The sequence below is a fragment of the Hyla sarda genome, chromosome 6, assembly GCF_029499605.1.
Source record: "Hyla sarda isolate aHylSar1 chromosome 6, aHylSar1.hap1, whole genome shotgun sequence".
Classification (NCBI taxonomy): domain Eukaryota; kingdom Metazoa; phylum Chordata; class Amphibia; order Anura; family Hylidae; genus Hyla; species Hyla sarda.
The window spans coordinates 289,632,356-289,651,593 of NC_079194.1; the positions used below are offsets into that span (position 1 = coordinate 289,632,356).

A 19,238-nucleotide genomic window follows, 5' to 3' on the forward strand; every position below is an offset into this window, starting at 1 on the left:
AGGATCAGTACAGGATAAGTAATGTAATGTATGTACACAGTGACCTCACCAGCAGAATAGTGAGTACAGCTCTGGAGTATAACTAAGTATTACTAAGTAATGAACAGTAAGTATTAACTTTTTGTGTAGAGTCTTTATATGTAAACTTTAAATTTTTATGCTTCTGCCTGTATTATTTTATTACACGTTGCAGATTTACACATCATCCTTATTCACATTCTTTAAGGATAATGCCTAAGTCTTCATCATAACAAGTAGATGACAATGCTGTAAGCACAGAGTTTCCCAACCGAGATGCCTCCAGCTGTTGCACAACTACAACTCCCAGCATGCCCGGACAGCCGAAGGCTGTCCGGGCATGCTGGGAGTTGTAGTTTTGCAACAGCTGGAGGCACCCTGGTTGGGAAACACTGCTCTAGTAATACATAAAACCAATCCATGTGTCCGTATTAGACTGTTTCACGGCTCTGTGCGTCATATTAAGACCCCTTTTACACATTGCACATACACACATCATATATACACACTGCTGGGGCGTTGCAGTATTACACTTACATTATACCGTACAGCAGATAAGACGCTCCATACGGTCTAGGGAGCTGCACAGTTCACAGCATCAGGATTTCATTTCCCAAATTTCTGCTTCCTGTCTTTATTTTTCTTTAGTTTCTTTTTAAGTCTTCCTTTCTCCGGTTGCTCCATTTTGCGTTTCTTGTCACTAAAAAGAAATACCGGTAGACTGCCGTCAAACAAACAAAACGATAAAGTGGATACCCCAAAAGTGTCAACCGCACTAAAGGGGTACTCCGTTACCAGACATCTTATCCCCTATCCTATAGATAGGGAATAAGATGTCTGATTGCGGAAGTCCGGCCGTGATCTCCGTGCAGACACCCAGTGTTCTGAACATTATGCTCAGAATGCTGGGTACGGGCGCCCGTGGTCATGACATCACGCCACGCCCCGCCCCCTCCATACATGGCTATGGTAGGGGGGCGGGATGTCACGTGGGGGTGTGAGATCCCAACCACAGCTGCCAGAATCCAGCATCTTGAACATAATGTTCAGAACGCCGGGTGTCTGCACGGAGAACGCTGGGGTCCCAGCACCAGGACCCCCGCGATCAGACATATCCTTTATACTTTGGATAGGGGTTAAAAGGGGTACTCCGGTGGAAACTTTTTTTATTTATTTTTTTTAAATAAACTGGTGCCAGAAAGTTAAACAGATTTGTAAATTACTTCTATTTAAAAAGCTTTACCCTTCCAGTACTTTTAGGCAGCTGTATGCGACAGAGGAAATTCTTTTCTTTTTGAATTTTTTTTTTTGTCAGTCCACTGTGCTCTCTGCCGACACCGTATCAGGAACTTTCCAGAGCAGCATAGGTTTGCTATGGGGATTTTTTTCCCCTGCTCCAGACAGTTCCTGACACGGACAGGGGTGTCAGCAGAGAGTAAAGATGAGCAAATTTACAGTAAATTCGATTCGTCACAAACTTCTCGGCTCGGCAGTTGATGACTTTTCCTGCATAAATTAGTTCAGCCTTCAGGTGCTCCGATGGGCTGGAAAAGGTGGATACAGTCCTAGGAGAGTCTTTCCTAGGAATGTATCCACCTTTTCCAGCCCACCGGAGCACCTGAAAGCTGAACTAATTTATGCAGGATAAGTCATCAACTGCCGAGCCGAGAAGTTCGTGACGAATCAAATTTACTGTAAGTTCGCTCATCTCTAGCAGAGAGCACTGTGGACAAGACAAAAAAGAAAATAATTTCCTCTGTACCATACAGCTGCTCAAAAGTACTGGAAGGGTAAAGATTTTTTAATAGAAGTCATTTACAAATCTGTTTACATTTTTCCCCCGGAGTACCCCTTTAAAACGCTTGGCAACGGAGTACCACTTTAACGGCTATATACACAATATCTAGTGAGCTACTTCTAATGGAGACTGTAAGCAGGCTGAATTATCTCTCTCTCTATATCCATATACACACATACAATTTTTTTAAATATTATATATAATATTTATCCAGAAAAGAAGGTTGCAGCAGCACTCGGTCAAAAAATGGAGGCTCTTAGCGCACTTTTTTGATCCAGCATGTCACCCAGTCAGATGCCATATGCCCAGCAGAGGTGAGTGAAATGAGTGTTAGGGTCCCATCCAAAATGAGGCCACCTCCGCGTGGTGGATGGGGGACACGTTTTCATCAGAAAGTGCACTAAGAGCCTCCATTTTTTTTGTACACTTTGTATTTGCCACAGCAGCGTGCACCCGTGTATTAGGTAGTTGTGCTGGCTATTTTTCTTTTTGTTTAAATATATATATATTTAAAGCTTTATTGTCTCTATGTAACATGTCAAAAGTTCTGATTGGAGTCTCAGTGCGGAGACCCCCACAATGACAGCTGCACTCCCCAGCTCAGTGTTCGATTAGACTTTTTGCAGTAGACCAGCGATTCACAACCAGGGTGCCTCCATTGGTTGCAAAACTACAACTCCCAGCATGCCCGGACAGCCGAAGTCTGTCCGGGCATGTTGGGAATTGTAGTTTTGCAACAGCTGGAGGCACCCTGGTTGTGAAGCACTGTGGTCTCCTGGAGAGGCGAGTCGGAGAGTGAAGTGCACAGCTGCATGTTTCTCCCAGTTATATCTAGCGATCGGTGGGGGGTCTCAGCACTGAGACCCTGACTGATTTAAGACTTTTGACATGTCTGTCTAATGTGTTTAAAGTGTTTCTGTCACTTGAAATAAGCAAAACTATTTTTAAGTATAAAGGGGATTGCAGGGCGTTCCAACTGCTGGGACACCAATCCCCTGCAATCTTCTATATGGGGCCCCAATACTTACCCGTACTCAGAGTGCTCTAACCCCCACTACAGCCCACTCAGCCAATCACAGGTAACTAAGTGTGAACTTGTCTAAAACCAGAGACGCACCTCTTCACGCTGACAACAGACGCATTCTGACCGGTCTTCTTCAGGACTTCATTCCACTCCTCATCATCTCCTCGGATGACGTATCTGATGAGGAAGACAATAGTTTTACTTGCTACCCGAGGGTTAAAGGGGTTCTCCACTGCTTTAACCTTCTTTGGCCAGTTTGTTAGTACTGTGGCTATATGTCATTAACGCTTTCTTTCCTGTTGCTAACGCTACTATATGTTTTTTTTTTTTACCTTTTTGTACAGACCCAGAAGCTGGTTAATTCCTTAGTTTGCTGCCTTGCCTCGACCACTTTTTTTTTCTTTCTCCCGCCGCCATCGATAAGTCACCCTGCAGGGTGTTGTGTGGGAGGCCAGCCTGCTCCTCGCTCTTTTTGTGCCCGCCTCCCGCGCTAATGAATATTCTGCCGTCATAAGCGCGCACCTCCTTACTTTCAGCTTCTTCTAAGCTGAATGCTGATTGGGCCGCTTGCGGCGAATTGGCTCGGGTGATTAGCGCATGCGCAGTTCGTCCTCGATCGTGAGGGTCATCTGCGCATGTGCCATTGTGAGGTCAGCCTCGGGACTGACGCGCGGGGGATTGTGAACACTAACCTAGGTTATCACCGGAGCCGATGCGCCGCAAGCAGCCCAATCAGCATTCAGCTTAGAAGAAGCTGAAAGTAAGGAGGTGCGCGCTTATGACGGCAGAATATTCATTAGCGCGGGAGGCGGGCACGAACAGAGCGAGGGGCAGGCCGGCCTCCCACACAACACCCTGCAGGGTGACGTATCGATGGCAAGATGGCGGCGGGAGAAAAAAAAGTGGTCGAGGTAAGCCAGCAAACTAAGGAATTAACCAGCTTCCGGGTCTGTTCACAAAAGTAAAAAAAAAAAAAAAAAAAACACATATAGTAGCGTTAGCAACAGGACAGAAAGCGTTAATGACATATAGCCACAGTCCTAACTGGCCAAAAAAGGTTAAAGCAGTAGAGAACCCCTTTAAATAAACTAAAGCCAGCCATACCCATAAGACTGATGTGGGGGACAAACACTTGTTAGGCCAAGTGTTGTAGTGATAAAGGGGAAAGGGGTACTCCCCAGGAAAACGTTTGTTTATTTTATTTTTTCTAAATCAACTGGTGCCAGAAAGTTAAACAGATTTGTAAATTACCTCTGTTAAAAAAATCTTAATCCTTCCAGTACTTTTTAGGGGCTGTATACTACAGAGAAATCCAAAAAAGAAATGCGTTTCCTCTGATGTCACGACCACAGTTCTCTCTGCTGATCTCTGCTGTCCATTTCAGGAACTGTCCAAAACAGGAGAAAATCCCCATAGCAAACATTGCTGTTCATTTTAGGAACTGTCCAGAGCAGCATGAGGTCAGCAGAGAGCACTGTGGTCATGACATCAGAGGCAATGCATTTATTTTTTTGATTTCTCTTTAGTATACAGCCCCTAATAAGTACTGGAAGGATTAAGATTTTTTAATAGAAGTGATTTACAAATCTGTTTAACTTTCTGGCACCAGTTGGTTTAAAAAAAAAAAAAAAAAAAATTCCACGGGACTACCCCTTTAACCCTTCCTGTACTTATCAGCTGCGGTATACTACAGAGGAAGTTCTTTTCTTTTTGAATTTCCTTTCTGCCTGACCACAGTGCTCTCTGCTGACACCTCTGTCCATTTTAGGGACTGTCCAGAGCAGGATAGGTTTGCAATGGGGATTTGCTTCTACTCTGGACAGTTCCTAAAATGGACAGAGGTGTCAGCAGAGAGCACTGTGGTCAGGCAGAAAGGAAATTCAAAAAGAAAAGAACTTCCTGTGGAACATATAGAAGCTGATAAGTACTGGAAGGATTAAGAGTATTTAATAGAAGTAATTTACAAATCTGTTTAGCTTTCTGGCACCAGTTGATTTAAAAAAAGAAATGTTTTCCAGGGGAGTACCATTTTAAAAATTGAGAACACTGGTTAAGCCACTGCCTGACTACTATAAGGACGATTTATCTCCATAAGAACATAAGGATCAGGCAATTGAAATTTAATATGCCTGATCATTCTCAACATTAACTGTAGGAGAAAAATCAGGACCCCCCCCCCAATACACTTGGTACAATCCTTGGGTTCGATTACCTCATGTCTAATGTGTACGGCCAGCTTTAATGTTCTGTAACCCCAGCCAACATCCCAATACCAGTCCAGAATACTCACTGGGACAGATTAATTCCTTTTAGATTCTGCACTTCCTCCTGGTGTTTCTGCTGGAACTCCTTCGCTGCCTCTTCCTAGAGTGGACAAAGAAAACATAAGCGCATATAAGACTCTGTTTATAATGGAATCCAGGGATGTCTGGTGTCATGTGACTGCAGAGGTGGCTCTAGACTCTGTGAAGCCTAAGGCGAACATGAGGCCCTCACTGACACTCAGGTAAGATATGCCCCCTGTTAGGAAGAAATCCCCCAGTAGTTAGGTAGGGAGTCCCCCCTATTAGGCCACCCCCTTCCCATTAGGTAGGTAGGGAACATCCCCCTATTAGGTAGAAGCCCCCAGAAGATAAGTAGGTAAAAAATCCACCCATTAGGTTGAGGCCCCTAGTATGTATGGAACCATCCCCTTTTAGGAAGATGCCCCCAGTAGTTAGGTATTTAGGTTCCTAGAGAACCTCCTATTAGGTGGGGAATCCCCCCTATTAGGTAATGGGCCACCAGTAGATAGGTATTTAGGTTGCTAGGGAACCTCCTATTAGGTAGTTTCCCCCAATAAGTCCCCTACAAAAGAAAATAATAATAGTCCCGGTAACCCCCCCTCCGCTCCCACACTGAGGCATCTTCACCCTACGATCTGTCAGTGGGGCAGAACATTCTCCTGCAAGCCAGAGTGGTGCAGGACCTGATGTGCAAATGAATGATGGCAGGTCCTGCACCACTCCAGATAACAGAGCGAACAATGAAGAGGCCTTAGCGCGAGAGCAGAGAAAAAGGGAGAGTTTTTTTTTTTTTTTTTTAATGGTCTGTAGGTATCAGGAACATTTGCGCGCGTACATGTCCATTTTTGGGGCTGATAACGGTACAAGTATCGGTACATCCCTAATGGAATCCATGATGCATTGCCAAATCCAATGTATGACAGACTCCATTGACTTACAACAGGGACAATCGCCGTTTTGGCAGGAAAAGATTACTAAACTTCCCGTAAAATCTGGGCAGAGCCACAGAAGTGGGTATGAACAGAACCTAATACTATGGCTACGTTACTTAGGCTTCCACGTGACCCTGAGGAACTCACCAAATCTTCATTCAGAGATTTTAGGGTGGGCTCCATGACAACCTCCTTAGTGGCCACCATCTCTTCCTCCACCGCCTTCTCCTGGATCCTAGTGAATGACTAAGAGGGGAAATAAGAAAAGTTATGTAACAATAAGAAGAAAACTAAAGGTCTATCCTTAGAGCAGTGTTCACCAACCAATGTGCCTCCAGCTGTTGCAAAACTCCCAGCATGCCTGGACAACCATTGGCTGCGCCCATGTATGCTGGGAGTTGTAGTTTGATGTAGGCACCCTGTTGGGAAACACTGCTCTAGAGCATGTCATATTTTTTTTTTTAAAGTGACAGTGACCATTTTAACCCGATCATTGTGATCGCTTAAAGGGGTACTCCACCCCTAGACATCTTATCCCCACTATCCAAAGGATAGGGGATAAGATGTCTGATTGCAGGGGTCCCACGGCTGGGGACCCCCCGTGACCTTCGCTCCGTGCCGGATGACTGGCGATGCGGGGCGGAGGCGTGTGACGTCACGGCCACGCCCCCTCAATGCAAGTCTATGAGGGGGCATGACGGACGTCATGAGCAGGGTGTGGCTGTGACATCACGAGTCTCCAGCGCAGCAGCAGGGAGATCGCGGGGGTCCCCAGCGATCAGACATCTAGGGGAGGAGTACCCCTTTAACCCTGCGACGTACATTGACATCACTGCACGCTAGCTACCAGGGCACAGTCATGTACTTGTATATTGAGCGTCCTCTAGGGGTTAAAAAAGTATGAAATGCTTTAATTGTACTTAATCATAAAACACATGTGACTAGAATATCTTCTAAAAAAAACAAAAAAAAAAAACACTGAAGCAGCAAAAATAATGAGATAAACAAAGAGTCTGGAATTGATGTTAGGAATCATGGCTTCACCTTTTAACAACATTACCTGGACTACTTTCCGTATGATACGGTTAAAAAGACCCATGAGCTGACTACCGGGGAGCTCTATCTCCTTCTCCAGCTGATCCACCGTCTTGTGCTGCAGCCCAATGCCAAGAAGCAAAGCCTGGAAAACGAATAAGAAATCAGAACCGCACGATCGTAATAGATTTAAAAGGCACCTTAAAGGGGCACTCTAATTTATCCTAAAGATAGGGGATAAGATGTCTGATCGTGAGGGACCCCGCGTTTTATTTAGAATGCTGGGTGCGGGCGGTGGGGGTTGTGACATCATGGCCACGCCAATTGTGAAGTCATGCCACGCCCCCTCAATGCAAGTGTATGGGAGGGACAGTCGCCACGCCCCCTCCCATAGACTTGCATTGAGGGGGCGTGATGTGACAGCACAAGGGGCGTGGCCATGACGTCAAGACCCCCGCCATCCGCTCCAAGCGTTCGGAACAAAACGTTCTGAACACTGGGGCAGCAGAGCAAGCCTTTAAAGGGGTCAACAAGCTTATTCTTTGTCTATATCAGTGTTTCCCAACCAGGGTGCCTCCAGCTGTTTCAAAACTACAACTCCTACCATGCCCCGACAGCCTTCCGGTCCGGCTTTCCCGCACAGTAAACAGGCACGTGTGAACATACCCTAAAGTCTCCCTCCCCCTCCCCACGACCATCAGTTTTATACAGAACAAGATGATAATATTGTGCATGAGCTGAAACAGGTTTGCTGGAAACCAACATGGCTGCTTTGTGCCTAGTGAAGCATTTCCTTTGCTATACTACATGCAGGCCTTGTGCTAGGGTAACCACCCACCCTAGGCGAAAGCTCAATTTGCCACCACTTCATCCCCGCCCCACCTTACTATTAGGGTGACACTATAACAAACCTCCTCCTCATGTAATCACCTTACTACTGGGGAGACACACTGTAACAAATCCCCTCCTCATGTAATCACTTTACTACTGGGGTGACACACTGTAACAAACCTCCTCCTCATGTAATCACCTTACTACTGGGGAGACACACTGTAACAAATCCCCTCCTCATGTAATCACTTTACTACTGGGGTGACACACTGTAACAAACCTCCTCCTCATGTAATCACCTTACTACTGGGGAGACACACTGTAACAAATCCCCTCCTCATGTAATCACTTTACTACTGGGGTGACACACTGTAACAAACCTCCTCCTCATGTAATCACCTTAGTACTGGGGTGACACACTGTAACAAACCTCCTCCTCGTTTAGTCTCCTTACTACTGGGGTGACACTGTAACAAACCTCCTCCTCATGTAATTACATTACTACTGGGGTGACACACTGTAACAAACCTCCTCCTCATGTAATCTCCTTACTACTGGGGTGACACACTGTAACAATCCCCCTCCTCATGTAATCTCCTTACTACTGGGGTGACACAGTGTAACAAACCTCCTCCTCATGTAATCTCCTTACTACTGGGGTGACACACTGTAACAAACCCCCTCCTTATGTAATCTCCTTACTACTGGGGTGACACACTGTAACAAACCTCCTCCTCATGTAATCTCCTTACTACTGGGGTGACACACTGTAACAAACCTCCTCCTCATGTAGTTACCTTACTACTGGGGTGACACACTGTAACAAACCTCCTCCTCATGTAATTACCTTACTACTGGGGTGACACACTGTAACAAACCTCCCCCTCATGTAATTACCTTACTACTGGGGTGACACACTGTAACAAACCTCCTTATTTATGTGGTAACACCCCCCCTCCCTGTGACGGTGGTGCTGACAGGGCTTCAGATACTGGATGGCTTCTAACTTTCTTGCAGCAGGCAGAGCGGCGCCCCCATCACGGGGCGCTCTAGGCGGCTGCCTATTTTGCTTATAGGCAGGCCCGGCCCTCACTACAATGAAATAAGACGCGCTGGTGACTTACAGACTGAGCGGCGGACAGGTTCAGGCCTCCAAATTTTTGCAAGAAGAACATTTTTGAAACGGAAGGGATGAGATCCATGATGAGGTGATAATCCACCATGTTCTGCGAGTACATCTCTAAGCGCTTCAGGTCGTAAGGGGTAAAGGAGGCCTCTAGCTCCGAGCGTGTAAGAACTGCAAGGGGGGGGGGAAGCAGAAGACGGTGGGAGTCACTGGACGGACATTGGGGGAGATTTATCAAAACCTGTCACGAGGAAAACTTGTTCAGTTGCCCATAGCAACCAATCAGATCGCTACTTTCACTTTTGAAAAGGCCTCTGCAAAATGAAAGAAGCCATCTGATTGGTTGCTATGGGCAACTTTTTGATAAGTCTCCCCCATGGTAGCTCTGAGATGGTTGTCACTATAGTCCAGTGTTTCCCAACCAGGGTGCCTCCAGCTGTAGCAAAACTACAACTCCCAGCATGCCCGGACAGCCGTTGGCTGTCCGGGCATGCTGGGAGTTGTAGTTTTGCAACAGCTGGAGGCACCCTGGTTGGGAAACACTGGACTATAGTCTGTTATGGACGCATCAACACATAGGAAAAGTTGCTGCGTTGCCCATAGCAACCAATCAGATCGCTTCTTTCACTTTTGAAAAGGCCTCTGCAAAATGAAAGAAGCCATCTGATTGGTTGCTATGGGCAACTCAGCAACTTTTCCTCGGGACAGGTTTATTTCCCCCATTGTGAAGACTTAAAGGGGCTGCGACCGCAGAGATACTTACAACCTTCAGATTCCTTCTTGACGTTTTTATTCTGTAGGATATTCAGTGCCACGGAGGGGGAGAAATTACTGAACTGATAAGAAAGGAGAGACAGGAAACGTCTCCTAAAATCTGTAAAAAAAAATAAAAATAAAAGAAGATACAGAATGTCAGGGTCAGGCTGGGCAATGTGGTTTGGACTTAAAGGGGTACTCCGCCACTGGGAACCCCCACAATATAGCACGCAGCACCCACCTGTATCTGCTTCCGGCAGTCACGACTGCGCCCCTGTGTGACGTCACGCCCCGCCTCCTCAATGCAAGTCTATGGGAGGGGGCGTGACGCCCCCTCCCATAGACTTGCATTGAGGAGGCGGGGCGTGACGTCACACAGGGGCGGAGTCGTGACGTCACGATCTTCTGTTCCCGTGGTCGGGAGCCAGAACCTCCAGCGCTACCGGAAGCAGATACAGGTGGGTGCTGCTTGCTATATTGCAGGGGGTCCCCAGCAGCGGGACCCCCGCGATCAGACATCTTATCCCCTATCCTTTGCATAGGGGATAAGATGTCTAGGGGTGGAGTACCTCTTTACAGGGGTACTCCATTGCCCCAGCGACCGGAACATTTTGATCCGAACCCTGGGTGCGGTAAGTCATGATGTCACGGCCACGCCCCTTGTAATGTCACTAACCCCGAAACCCAGCATTCGGAACAAAATGTTCCGGATGCTGGGACAGTGGAGTACCCCTTTAAAAGAATGTCTCTGCCTACTTGCTAGAAGGGTCTATTAACAAAAAGCGAGTGTGACCCCCCCCCCCCCCCCTCGCCCAGCTGTAATTTCCAAAGGCAGTATTTTCCAAACCGTGTGTCTCCAGCCAAAGGCTGTATAGGCATGCTGGGAGTTGTAGCTTTGCAACAGCTGGAGACACACTGTTTGGAAAACGCTGCTGTAAGCAAATGTAGCAGTAAGTGTTCAGTTTCCCTGCAGCGCCACCACAGGTAAAAATTAAGAATGACATAAGCATTACACAGTTCCCATAATGCAGGACAGGACAGGTCCTCCACTTACTATATAATATTCCTGTATCACAACAACCCAGCACTTTCTAAAATCGGAATGAAATCCTCATCACCTTTCCAAAACGCAGTCAGCCATTGCTCTTGCCCGGACTCCTCTTCCTCCTGTAGGCACTTCAGCATAATGCAGGAGTGCTCCCCCGTGAGGTCGTTCTGAGTTAAGACATGGAAAAAGGTAAATCAAGGATCATCTTCATAACAACCTGATGACTGATCACTAGGGGCCTGTAAACTTTATTATATACGCCAGTGTTTTCCAAACAGGGCGCCTCCAGCTGTTGCCAAAACACAACTTCCAGCATTCCTGTATGCTGGGAGTAGTAGTTTCACAACAGCTGGAGGCACACTATATGGAAAGCACTGCTATACTGGGTTGCAGGATAACTTAGATTAAAAAGTCCATGTTAGGCTGTAACCACAAAGACAAAATATTTGTAGCAAATCCACAATAAAAATCTGCAACTCGTGCAGTAGATTTACCAGCGGATTCCGCAATGGAAAAGGTAAAGATGACATCGAGCAGCGGAACAGAGTCTGAAAACCCATTAACCTGTGTTACGTTACAGTCTGAAGTATATTGAGCTGCAAACAAAATCCCACCAAGGACAATATCTGCAAAGAGTTTGTATGTTCACCCTGTGTTTGTGTGGGTTTCCTCAGGGGTACCCTGGTTTTCTCCCACACTCCAAAAACACTGATAGGTGAATTTAGATTGTGAGCCCCAATGGGGGGGAGGGGATGGGGGGGACACAGACCAATTTGAGTGTACAGCACAATGGATTATAATTATTATTGTTTATATTTTTTTATTATTATTACTATTTATTATTAGTAGTATCATTTTAATTATTTATCATAATGATCCCTTATTTATAATAATATCACTTTTCTATATTATAAATAATTATTGTTATTTATGATGATAATTATAGAAAAGTGATATTATAAAAAATAAGCGATAATTTTAACAATTAAAACGATTAATCATAATTATAATACTACTAATAATAAAATATAATAATAATGTATTATTATTTTTATATTTTATCATCACCACTAGAGATGAGCGAACTTACAGTAAATTCGATTCGTCACGAACTTCTCGGCTCGGCAGTTCATGACTTTTCCTGCGTAAATTAGTTCAGCCTTCAGGTGCTCCGGTGGGCTGGAAAAGGTGGATACATTCCTAGGAAAGAGTCTCCTAGGACAGTATCCACCTTTTCCAGCCCTCCGGAGCACCTGAAAGCTGAACTAATTCATGCAGGAAAAGTAATCAACTGCCGAGCCGAGAAGTTCGTGACAAATCGAATCTACTGTAAGTTCGCTCATCTCTAATCACCACCACCACCACCACCACCACCAGATATACCACTTTAGCGATCACCTGGGCTCAGTCCCCACCTCTCCTGTTCCTGCAGTGCCTGGTCCCTGTTGAATAGCGCCTCTTGATTCTGCCTCTGAATGCAGGAAATGCCCTCTCAGCCAATCACTGGACACCGTTGTGACCTGTCTCCAACACCGATTGGCTGAGCGGGCAATTCCCGGAAGACCAGGAAGTGCTGAGCAGCAGTGACCAGGGACCAATGGAACAGCAGCAGCAGGGTGGGAAATCAGGCAGGAGAGTATCCCTTACTTTTTCTTTTAAAGCCAACCTGAGCCACCAATAACCACAAGTATGGAAAGAACAACTTACCGGTGTCTGTCGTAGGTACACAGGAACAAACCCAGCTCGCTTCCAGAACCTGCCACGAGAAAGGATTTAGTACCCCAATGCTCATGAGTGGATCACAGATAATAGGATCTATAGATTAGGGGTACTCACTTTAACAGTTTGGGAGTCAACCCATAGGATACCCCAAGATAATCCAGCTTCTCAGCAGGTCTCTCGCTTAGCCGGAGCAGTAGAGGCGGCAGGTTCTTCCGGGGGTTCACAAATTCTTCTAGAAGGCTGACCGCCTGACATGAGGAGGAAGGTTAATACAGTCTCCACTAGAATATGACTGGTTATACACAAATAAAAGGATTGTCACCTCGCTGCTTATGGAGGAGATCTCTTGAGGTTTGTTCACATTTTCTTCCAGGCAAGGAAACTGTCCCTCATAATACATCTGTAGCAACTTCAAGGCTCGGCTCCCGTAACCCATCTGCGGGCAAATGTACTCAAAGTTATACAGGATATTAAATTATAGGATCCGTAAAAAAGTATATAATAAATCCATAGTAATCTTTAAAAAAAAAAAAAAAAAAAAAAATTATATTATATTATATTATATATATGTGTGTGTAGAATTTTGAACTTACAGTAAATTCTCTTTCTCGGAGCTTCTATTGGGGGGACACAGGACCATGGGTATATGCTGCTTGCCACTAGGAGGCTGACACTAGGCAAAAAACAAAAGAAGGCTGGCTCGTCCCGGCAGGATATACCCGCCTCCTGGCTCTCAGCATCTCAGTTTTGGTCCCTAAGTAGAAGGAGAGCCAACCCCGAAAAACAAACAGTGGAACACAAAACCCAGAGAAGGGAAAACCGACCAAAAAGGGAGACACCCCCGCCCCGGAAAGGCAGAAACCAGCTGGGCGCAAACAAAAACAATGGGTGGGTGCTGTGTCCCCCAATAGAAGCTCCGAATAAGAGAATTTACGGTAAGTTCAAAATTCTACTTTTCTCGAGCGCTTCATTGGGGGACACAGGACCATGGGACGTCCTAAAGCAGTCCCTGGGGAGGGCAAACCAACCCCAACGGAGAATGATCAGGCGGAATCTCAAACCGATGCCTGCAAAACCTTGCAGCCCAGGCCTGCGTCGGAGGACGCAAAAGTATGAACCCTGTAAAACTTGGTAAAGGTATGCAGGGATGACCAGGTCGCAGCCTTGCACACCTGCAGGGCCGAGGCCCCGTGACAGACCGCCCAGGAGGCCCCCACCGCTCTGGTCGAGTGAGCCGTCACGCGGAAAGGAGGCACCTGACCCTTGCAGCGGTACGCCTCTGAAATGGCAGAACGGATCCACCGGGAGATCGTGGACTTCGAGGCCGGGAGCCCCTTGCGCCTCCCATCGGGGAGCACAAACAGGGAGTCACTACGCCGAAAGGAAGAGGTGACCGACAAATAGATCCGCACAGCCCGGACCAAGTCCAGCTTGTGAAGGCGGCGCTCTCTCTGATGGGAGGGAGACTGACAAAAGGAGGGCAACACGATGTCCTCGTTCAGGTGGAAGGCAGACACCACCTTAGGCTGGAAAGAGGGCACAGGCCGAAGAACCACCTTGTCCTGGTGAAGAACCAGAAAGGGGGAACGGCAGGAGAGGGCGGCTAGTTCCGAAACACGGCGCAGAGAAGTGACTGTGACCAGAAAGGCCACCTTCCAGGAGAGAAAACGGAGAGAAACCTGAGCCAGAGGCGCCTTGATGAGCAGGTCGTCCAGGTACGGTAGAACCGAGATGCCCCGAGAGTGGAGATGAGCTACCACTGCTGCCAACGTCTTGCTAAAGACACAGGGCGCAGTAGCCAGCCCGAAAGGTAGGGCGACAAATTGGAAATGACCCTCGGGGACAGCGATGTGGTGGTGGGCCGGGAAGATAGGAATGTGTAGGCAAGCATCCCGGATGTCGACGGAGGAGAGGAACTCCCCTTGATCCATAGACGCCACAACCGACCTCAGAGACTCCATACGAAAATGCCTGTGGCGCACATGTCGGTTCAGGAGATTGAGGTCGAGGATCGGACTAACCGAGCCGTCCTTCTTGGGGACCACAAAGAGGTTCGAGTAGAACCCCGAGAAGCGGTCCTGAGGAGGGACCGGAACAATCACACCCTGGGAAAGAAGATTGCGGAGGGCCACCTGAAAAGCTACAGCCAGAGCTGGCGACCGAGGAGGGCGGGACCAGAAAAAACGATCCCGGGGCATAGAAGCGAACTCTATGCGATAACCCTGGGAAACCACCTCCCAGACCCAGGAATCCTAGACATGAGCTGAGCTAGCCAAACGTCCGAAAAGAGGGACAGGCGACCTCCCACCCGAGGAAAAGACTCGGATGGGGGCGCACCCTCATGCCGTTGAGGGCTTGAGAGTCCCCGACTTGGGAGGGGGGCGGTGAGAACGAGGGCCCGACTTCCAAGAGGGCCGAGACTTGAAGGACGGAGCCCTCTTGTCCTGAGGGGCCTGGGGCCTATCCGTGCTGCGGCCTGAGAAACGGGAAGGGCGAAAGGAAGGAGTTCCCCGCCACGGACCTGAACAGCACGGCCGATTTTTGGGGCAAGAGAGAACTTTTCCCCCCCGTGGCCTCCGAGATGATCTCGTCAAGGAGCTTACCGAACAATCGAGAACCCTGAAACAGGAGTTCAGTGAGAGAGCGCTTAGAGGTCACATTGGCATTCCAAACCTTAAGCCACATGGAGCGCCTGTGGGCCACCAAGTTGCCCGAGGCCAAGGCCGTGCAGCGTGCCGACTCCAAGGAAGCCCAACAGAGGTATTCACCAGTGTGGGCGACTTGCTGTGCCAAAGCCGCCATATCGCTGGAGGAAGTCCCCGCCAAGATGCCTTGGAGTAGCTCGCCTGCCCAAATCACCAGGGCTTTGGACACCCAGGTGGAGGCAAAAGCCGGGGACAAAACCGAGCCCGCCGCCTCAAAGGCGAATTTTGCTAGGTTCTCTATACGTTTGTCCGAAGGGTCCTTAAAGGAGGCCGCATCAGCTAGCGGCAAGGTAGTCGACTTAGACAGCCTAGAGACAGGGGATCCACTGTAGGAGAGGACCACTTAGATACAAGCTCCTGCGGAAAGGGAAAAAGAGCTTGAAGCTTCTTAGACCCAGAAAAGCGCCGCTCCGGATGTTTCCAGGCCGCCTCCAACAGTTCTTCGAATTCCAATACTTACCACAAGGGACCTCAATACTCACCCTGAGGGACCTCCGTACCCAGACGTCTTCGACCAGCTGGTGCCACCTGCCTTTAGCCGCCATGGCGAACAGGGGCAAATGGGGGACCCGGACCCTAGGTACACCACCAGGCGCTGGCTGCTGGCGAGGAGGGGTTAACGGCCCATCCACAATGCACCGTGCCCCTAGCTCGCATGTGGGGGATCAGGCAGTGTCATACTCCTGTTGCCCCACGCTAGATAAAACAAAAAAAGGGAGAGAAAGTCTAAACTGAACCTGATACTAGGAAAAAAACAAACAAAAGAAAGAGCAGGTCTGGAGAGCTCCAGTGCGGTGTCTAGCCTCCTCCGATACTAAGCTAAAACTGAGGTCAGAGCCAGGAGGCCGGTATATCCTGCCAGGACGAGCCAGCCTTCTTTTGTTTTTTGCCTAGTGTCAGCCTCCTAGTGGCAAGTAGCATATACCCATGGTCCTGTGTCCCCCCAATGAAGCGCCTGAGAAACATATATATATATCCCTAATTTAATTAATAAAAAAAAAAAAAAAAATCATAATATATTACTACTAATATATGAGAGAGAGAGAGAGAGAGAGAGAGAGAGAGAGAGATATGAGAGAGAGAGAGAGATATGAGAGAGAGAGAGAGAGAGAGAGAGAGAGATATGAGAGAGAGAGATATGAGAGAGAGAGATATGAGAGAGAGAGATATGAGAGAGAGAGAGAGAGAGAGATAGATATGAGAGAGATAGATATGAGAGAGATAGATATGAGAGAGAGATAGATATGAGAGAGAGAGAGATAGCGAGAGAGAGAGATAGATATGAGAGAGAGATAGAGAGAGAGATAGATAGATATGAGAGAGATAGATAGATATGAGAGAGAGAGATAGATATGAGAGAGAGAGAGAGAGAGAGATATGAGAGAGAGATAGATAGATAGATATGAGAGAGAGAGAGATAGATATGAGAGAGAGAGAGATAGATATGAGAGAGAGATAGAGAGAGAGAGATATGAGAGAGAGATAGAGAGAGAGAGAGAGATATGAGAGAGAGATATGAGAGAGAGATATGAGAGAGAGATATGAGAGAGATAGAGAGAGATATGAGAGAGATAGATATGAGAGAGAGAGAGAGAGATAGATATGAGAGAGAGAGAGATAGAGAGAGAGAGATAGATATGAGAGAGAGAGAGAGATAGATAGATAGATATGAGAGAGAGAGAGAGATATGAGAGAGAGAGAGATAGAGAGAGATAGATAGATATGAGAGAGAGAGAGAGAGATAGATAGATATGAGAGAGAGAGAGAGAGAGATAGATAGATATGAGAGAGAGAGAGAGATATGAGAGAGAGAGAGAGAGAGATAGATATGAGAGAGAGAGAGAGATAGAGAGATATGAGAGATAGATAGATAGATATGAGAGAGAGAGAGATAGATATGAGAGAGAGAGAGATAGATAGATATGAGAGAGAGCGAGAGAGATAGATAGATATGAGAGAGAGCGAGAGATAGATAGATATGAGAGAGAGAGAGAGAGAGAGATATGAGAGAGAGAGAGAGATAGAGAGATATGAGAGAGAGAGAGAGATAGATATGAGAGAGAGAGAGAGATAGATAGATATGAGAGAGAGAGAGATAGAGAGATATGAGAGAGACAGAGAGATATGAGAGATAGATAGATATGAGAGATAGATAGATAGATATGAGAGAGAGATAGATAGATATGAGAGAGAGATAGATATGAGATAGATATGAGATAGTTAGATGGGAGTTGTAGTTTTGCAAAAGCTGGAGGGACATTGGTTGGAAGACACTGAGGTAATGTGTTACTTGTGCTATTTTTTTAGTGGGTTGTTGACTGCAGTTGCGGCACATGTGTGTACTGATATATATTGCTTGGCAAAAATTTGGTGGCTGATTTACATCTTTTAACCAAGTCCAGCAGGAAAGACAGCAGGATGGGAGTTGTATTCCTACATGACTTTTCACCTAAATTAGATAACACGTACATGTATACAATGTGTATTTTAAGAGTCTGGAGTAGACAATGCAAAAAATGTATTACCCCTTGGTAGTCCGGGTGGACGGCAATTCTCACTACTCTTCCTCCAGATAGACTTCCAAAATCAGGATCTTGAAACTGAAAAAAATAAAAAAATAAAAATTATATATAATAATATATATATATATATATATATATATATATATATATATATATATATATATATATATATATAAATAAAATATAAATATATATATTAATATATAAATATATATAAAAAATATAAATATATATGAAAAATATAAATATATATATAAAATATATATATATATATATATTATATATTATATATAAAATATAATAATAATAATAATAATAAAACAAACAAACAAACCAAACATGTATTACAAGATTGCAACTTCAGACCAGTGTTTAAAGGGTTACTCCACTCCCCAGTGTCCGGAACTCAATGTTCTGAATGCTGGGTGCGGGCTTCCGTGTTCCCGCCCCCTAGTGACATCATGCCCCACCCCCTCAATGAAAGTGTATGTGAAGGGGGCGGGACGATTGTCACGGGGCGGGACGTGACATCATGAGAGGGCGGGCGTGAACACGGAAGCCCGCACCCAGCGTTCGGAACATTGAGCTCCGGATGCTGGGGAGCGTTGTAACCCTTTAAGGCAGTGTTTCCCAACCAGTGTGCCTCCAGCTGTTGCAAAACTACAACTCAGCTTTTGGCTGTCCGAACATGCTGAGAGTTGTAGTTTTGCAACAGCTGGAGGCACCCTGGTTGGGAAAGAGTGGTCTAAGCTATGACGGGACTTACCTGTTCTGAAATCGTCCAGGGAATGAGATCACCAGACGCCTTCTTCCCTCGGGAGAGACTGTTCATAATGGACTGTTGAGAAATCTCTCCTTCTAGACAGATCTGTAGAAAACAGAAGACAGCAAAGCATCAACAGGGAGTCGAAATGCGGAAAACGCCCTAAGACGGCAGCTGAGCTACAACATGGAGAATTATAGTGTTATTATAACCGGAGTGCGACAGGTTGGGGGTCATAGTTTTACTACCTTGCAATGATTTGTTTTTGCCTGCAGGGGGCGCTGCAAGAAAACCCAAGCATAACCACGACAAGAAATAAGAGCAGCCCCCAATTGTCTCATGTAAGACCATAACCAACCCGGAAATACCTGGATCACAGCTAACACTTCAGGCAAGGCATTCTGGGTAGGAGGAACAGGAGGAAGGAGGCAGAACATATGATGAGCTGGGGCATCAGACAACATCTGGAGGTCATTTGGGGAATTCTGTAGAGGTAATAACAAGATGACATGAGATTTTGCCAATTTTTCCAAAACTGTGGGTCACCAGCTGTTGCAAAACTACAACTCCCAGCATGCCCTGACAGCCTTCGGCTGTCATGGCATGCTGGGAGTTGTAGTTTTTCAACACTGGAGAGCCACAGACTGATTGGAATGTAGAATCATATATTGTA

General features: G+C 46.4%; 1 protein-coding gene across 2 annotated transcripts in view; it reads right to left on the reverse strand.

The window, feature by feature from the left end:
- Positions 1-384: 384 nt before the first annotated feature.
- NAT10 (N-acetyltransferase 10) overlaps positions 385-19,238 on the reverse strand; it is a 43,036-nt gene continuing 24,182 nt past the window's right edge. For both annotated transcript variants that reach the window (XM_056528549.1, XM_056528548.1), the window contains exons 16-29: positions 18,934-19,050; positions 18,569-18,670; positions 17,806-17,880; positions 12,898-13,011; positions 12,690-12,823; positions 12,561-12,609; positions 10,924-11,020; positions 9,813-9,923; positions 9,048-9,220; positions 7,118-7,237; positions 6,205-6,303; positions 5,131-5,204; positions 2,934-3,017; positions 385-718 (exon numbers count right to left, since the gene is read on the reverse strand). In XM_056528549.1, coding sequence (XP_056384524.1) covers positions 625-718; positions 2,934-3,017; positions 5,131-5,204; positions 6,205-6,303; positions 7,118-7,237; positions 9,048-9,220; positions 9,813-9,923; positions 10,924-11,020; positions 12,561-12,609; positions 12,690-12,823; positions 12,898-13,011; positions 17,806-17,880; positions 18,569-18,670; positions 18,934-19,050 — 1,443 coding nt within the window. In that variant the 3' untranslated portion in view covers positions 385-624. The remainder of the gene's footprint in view (positions 719-2,933; positions 3,018-5,130; positions 5,205-6,204; positions 6,304-7,117; positions 7,238-9,047; positions 9,221-9,812; positions 9,924-10,923; positions 11,021-12,560; positions 12,610-12,689; positions 12,824-12,897; positions 13,012-17,805; positions 17,881-18,568; positions 18,671-18,933; positions 19,051-19,238) is intronic.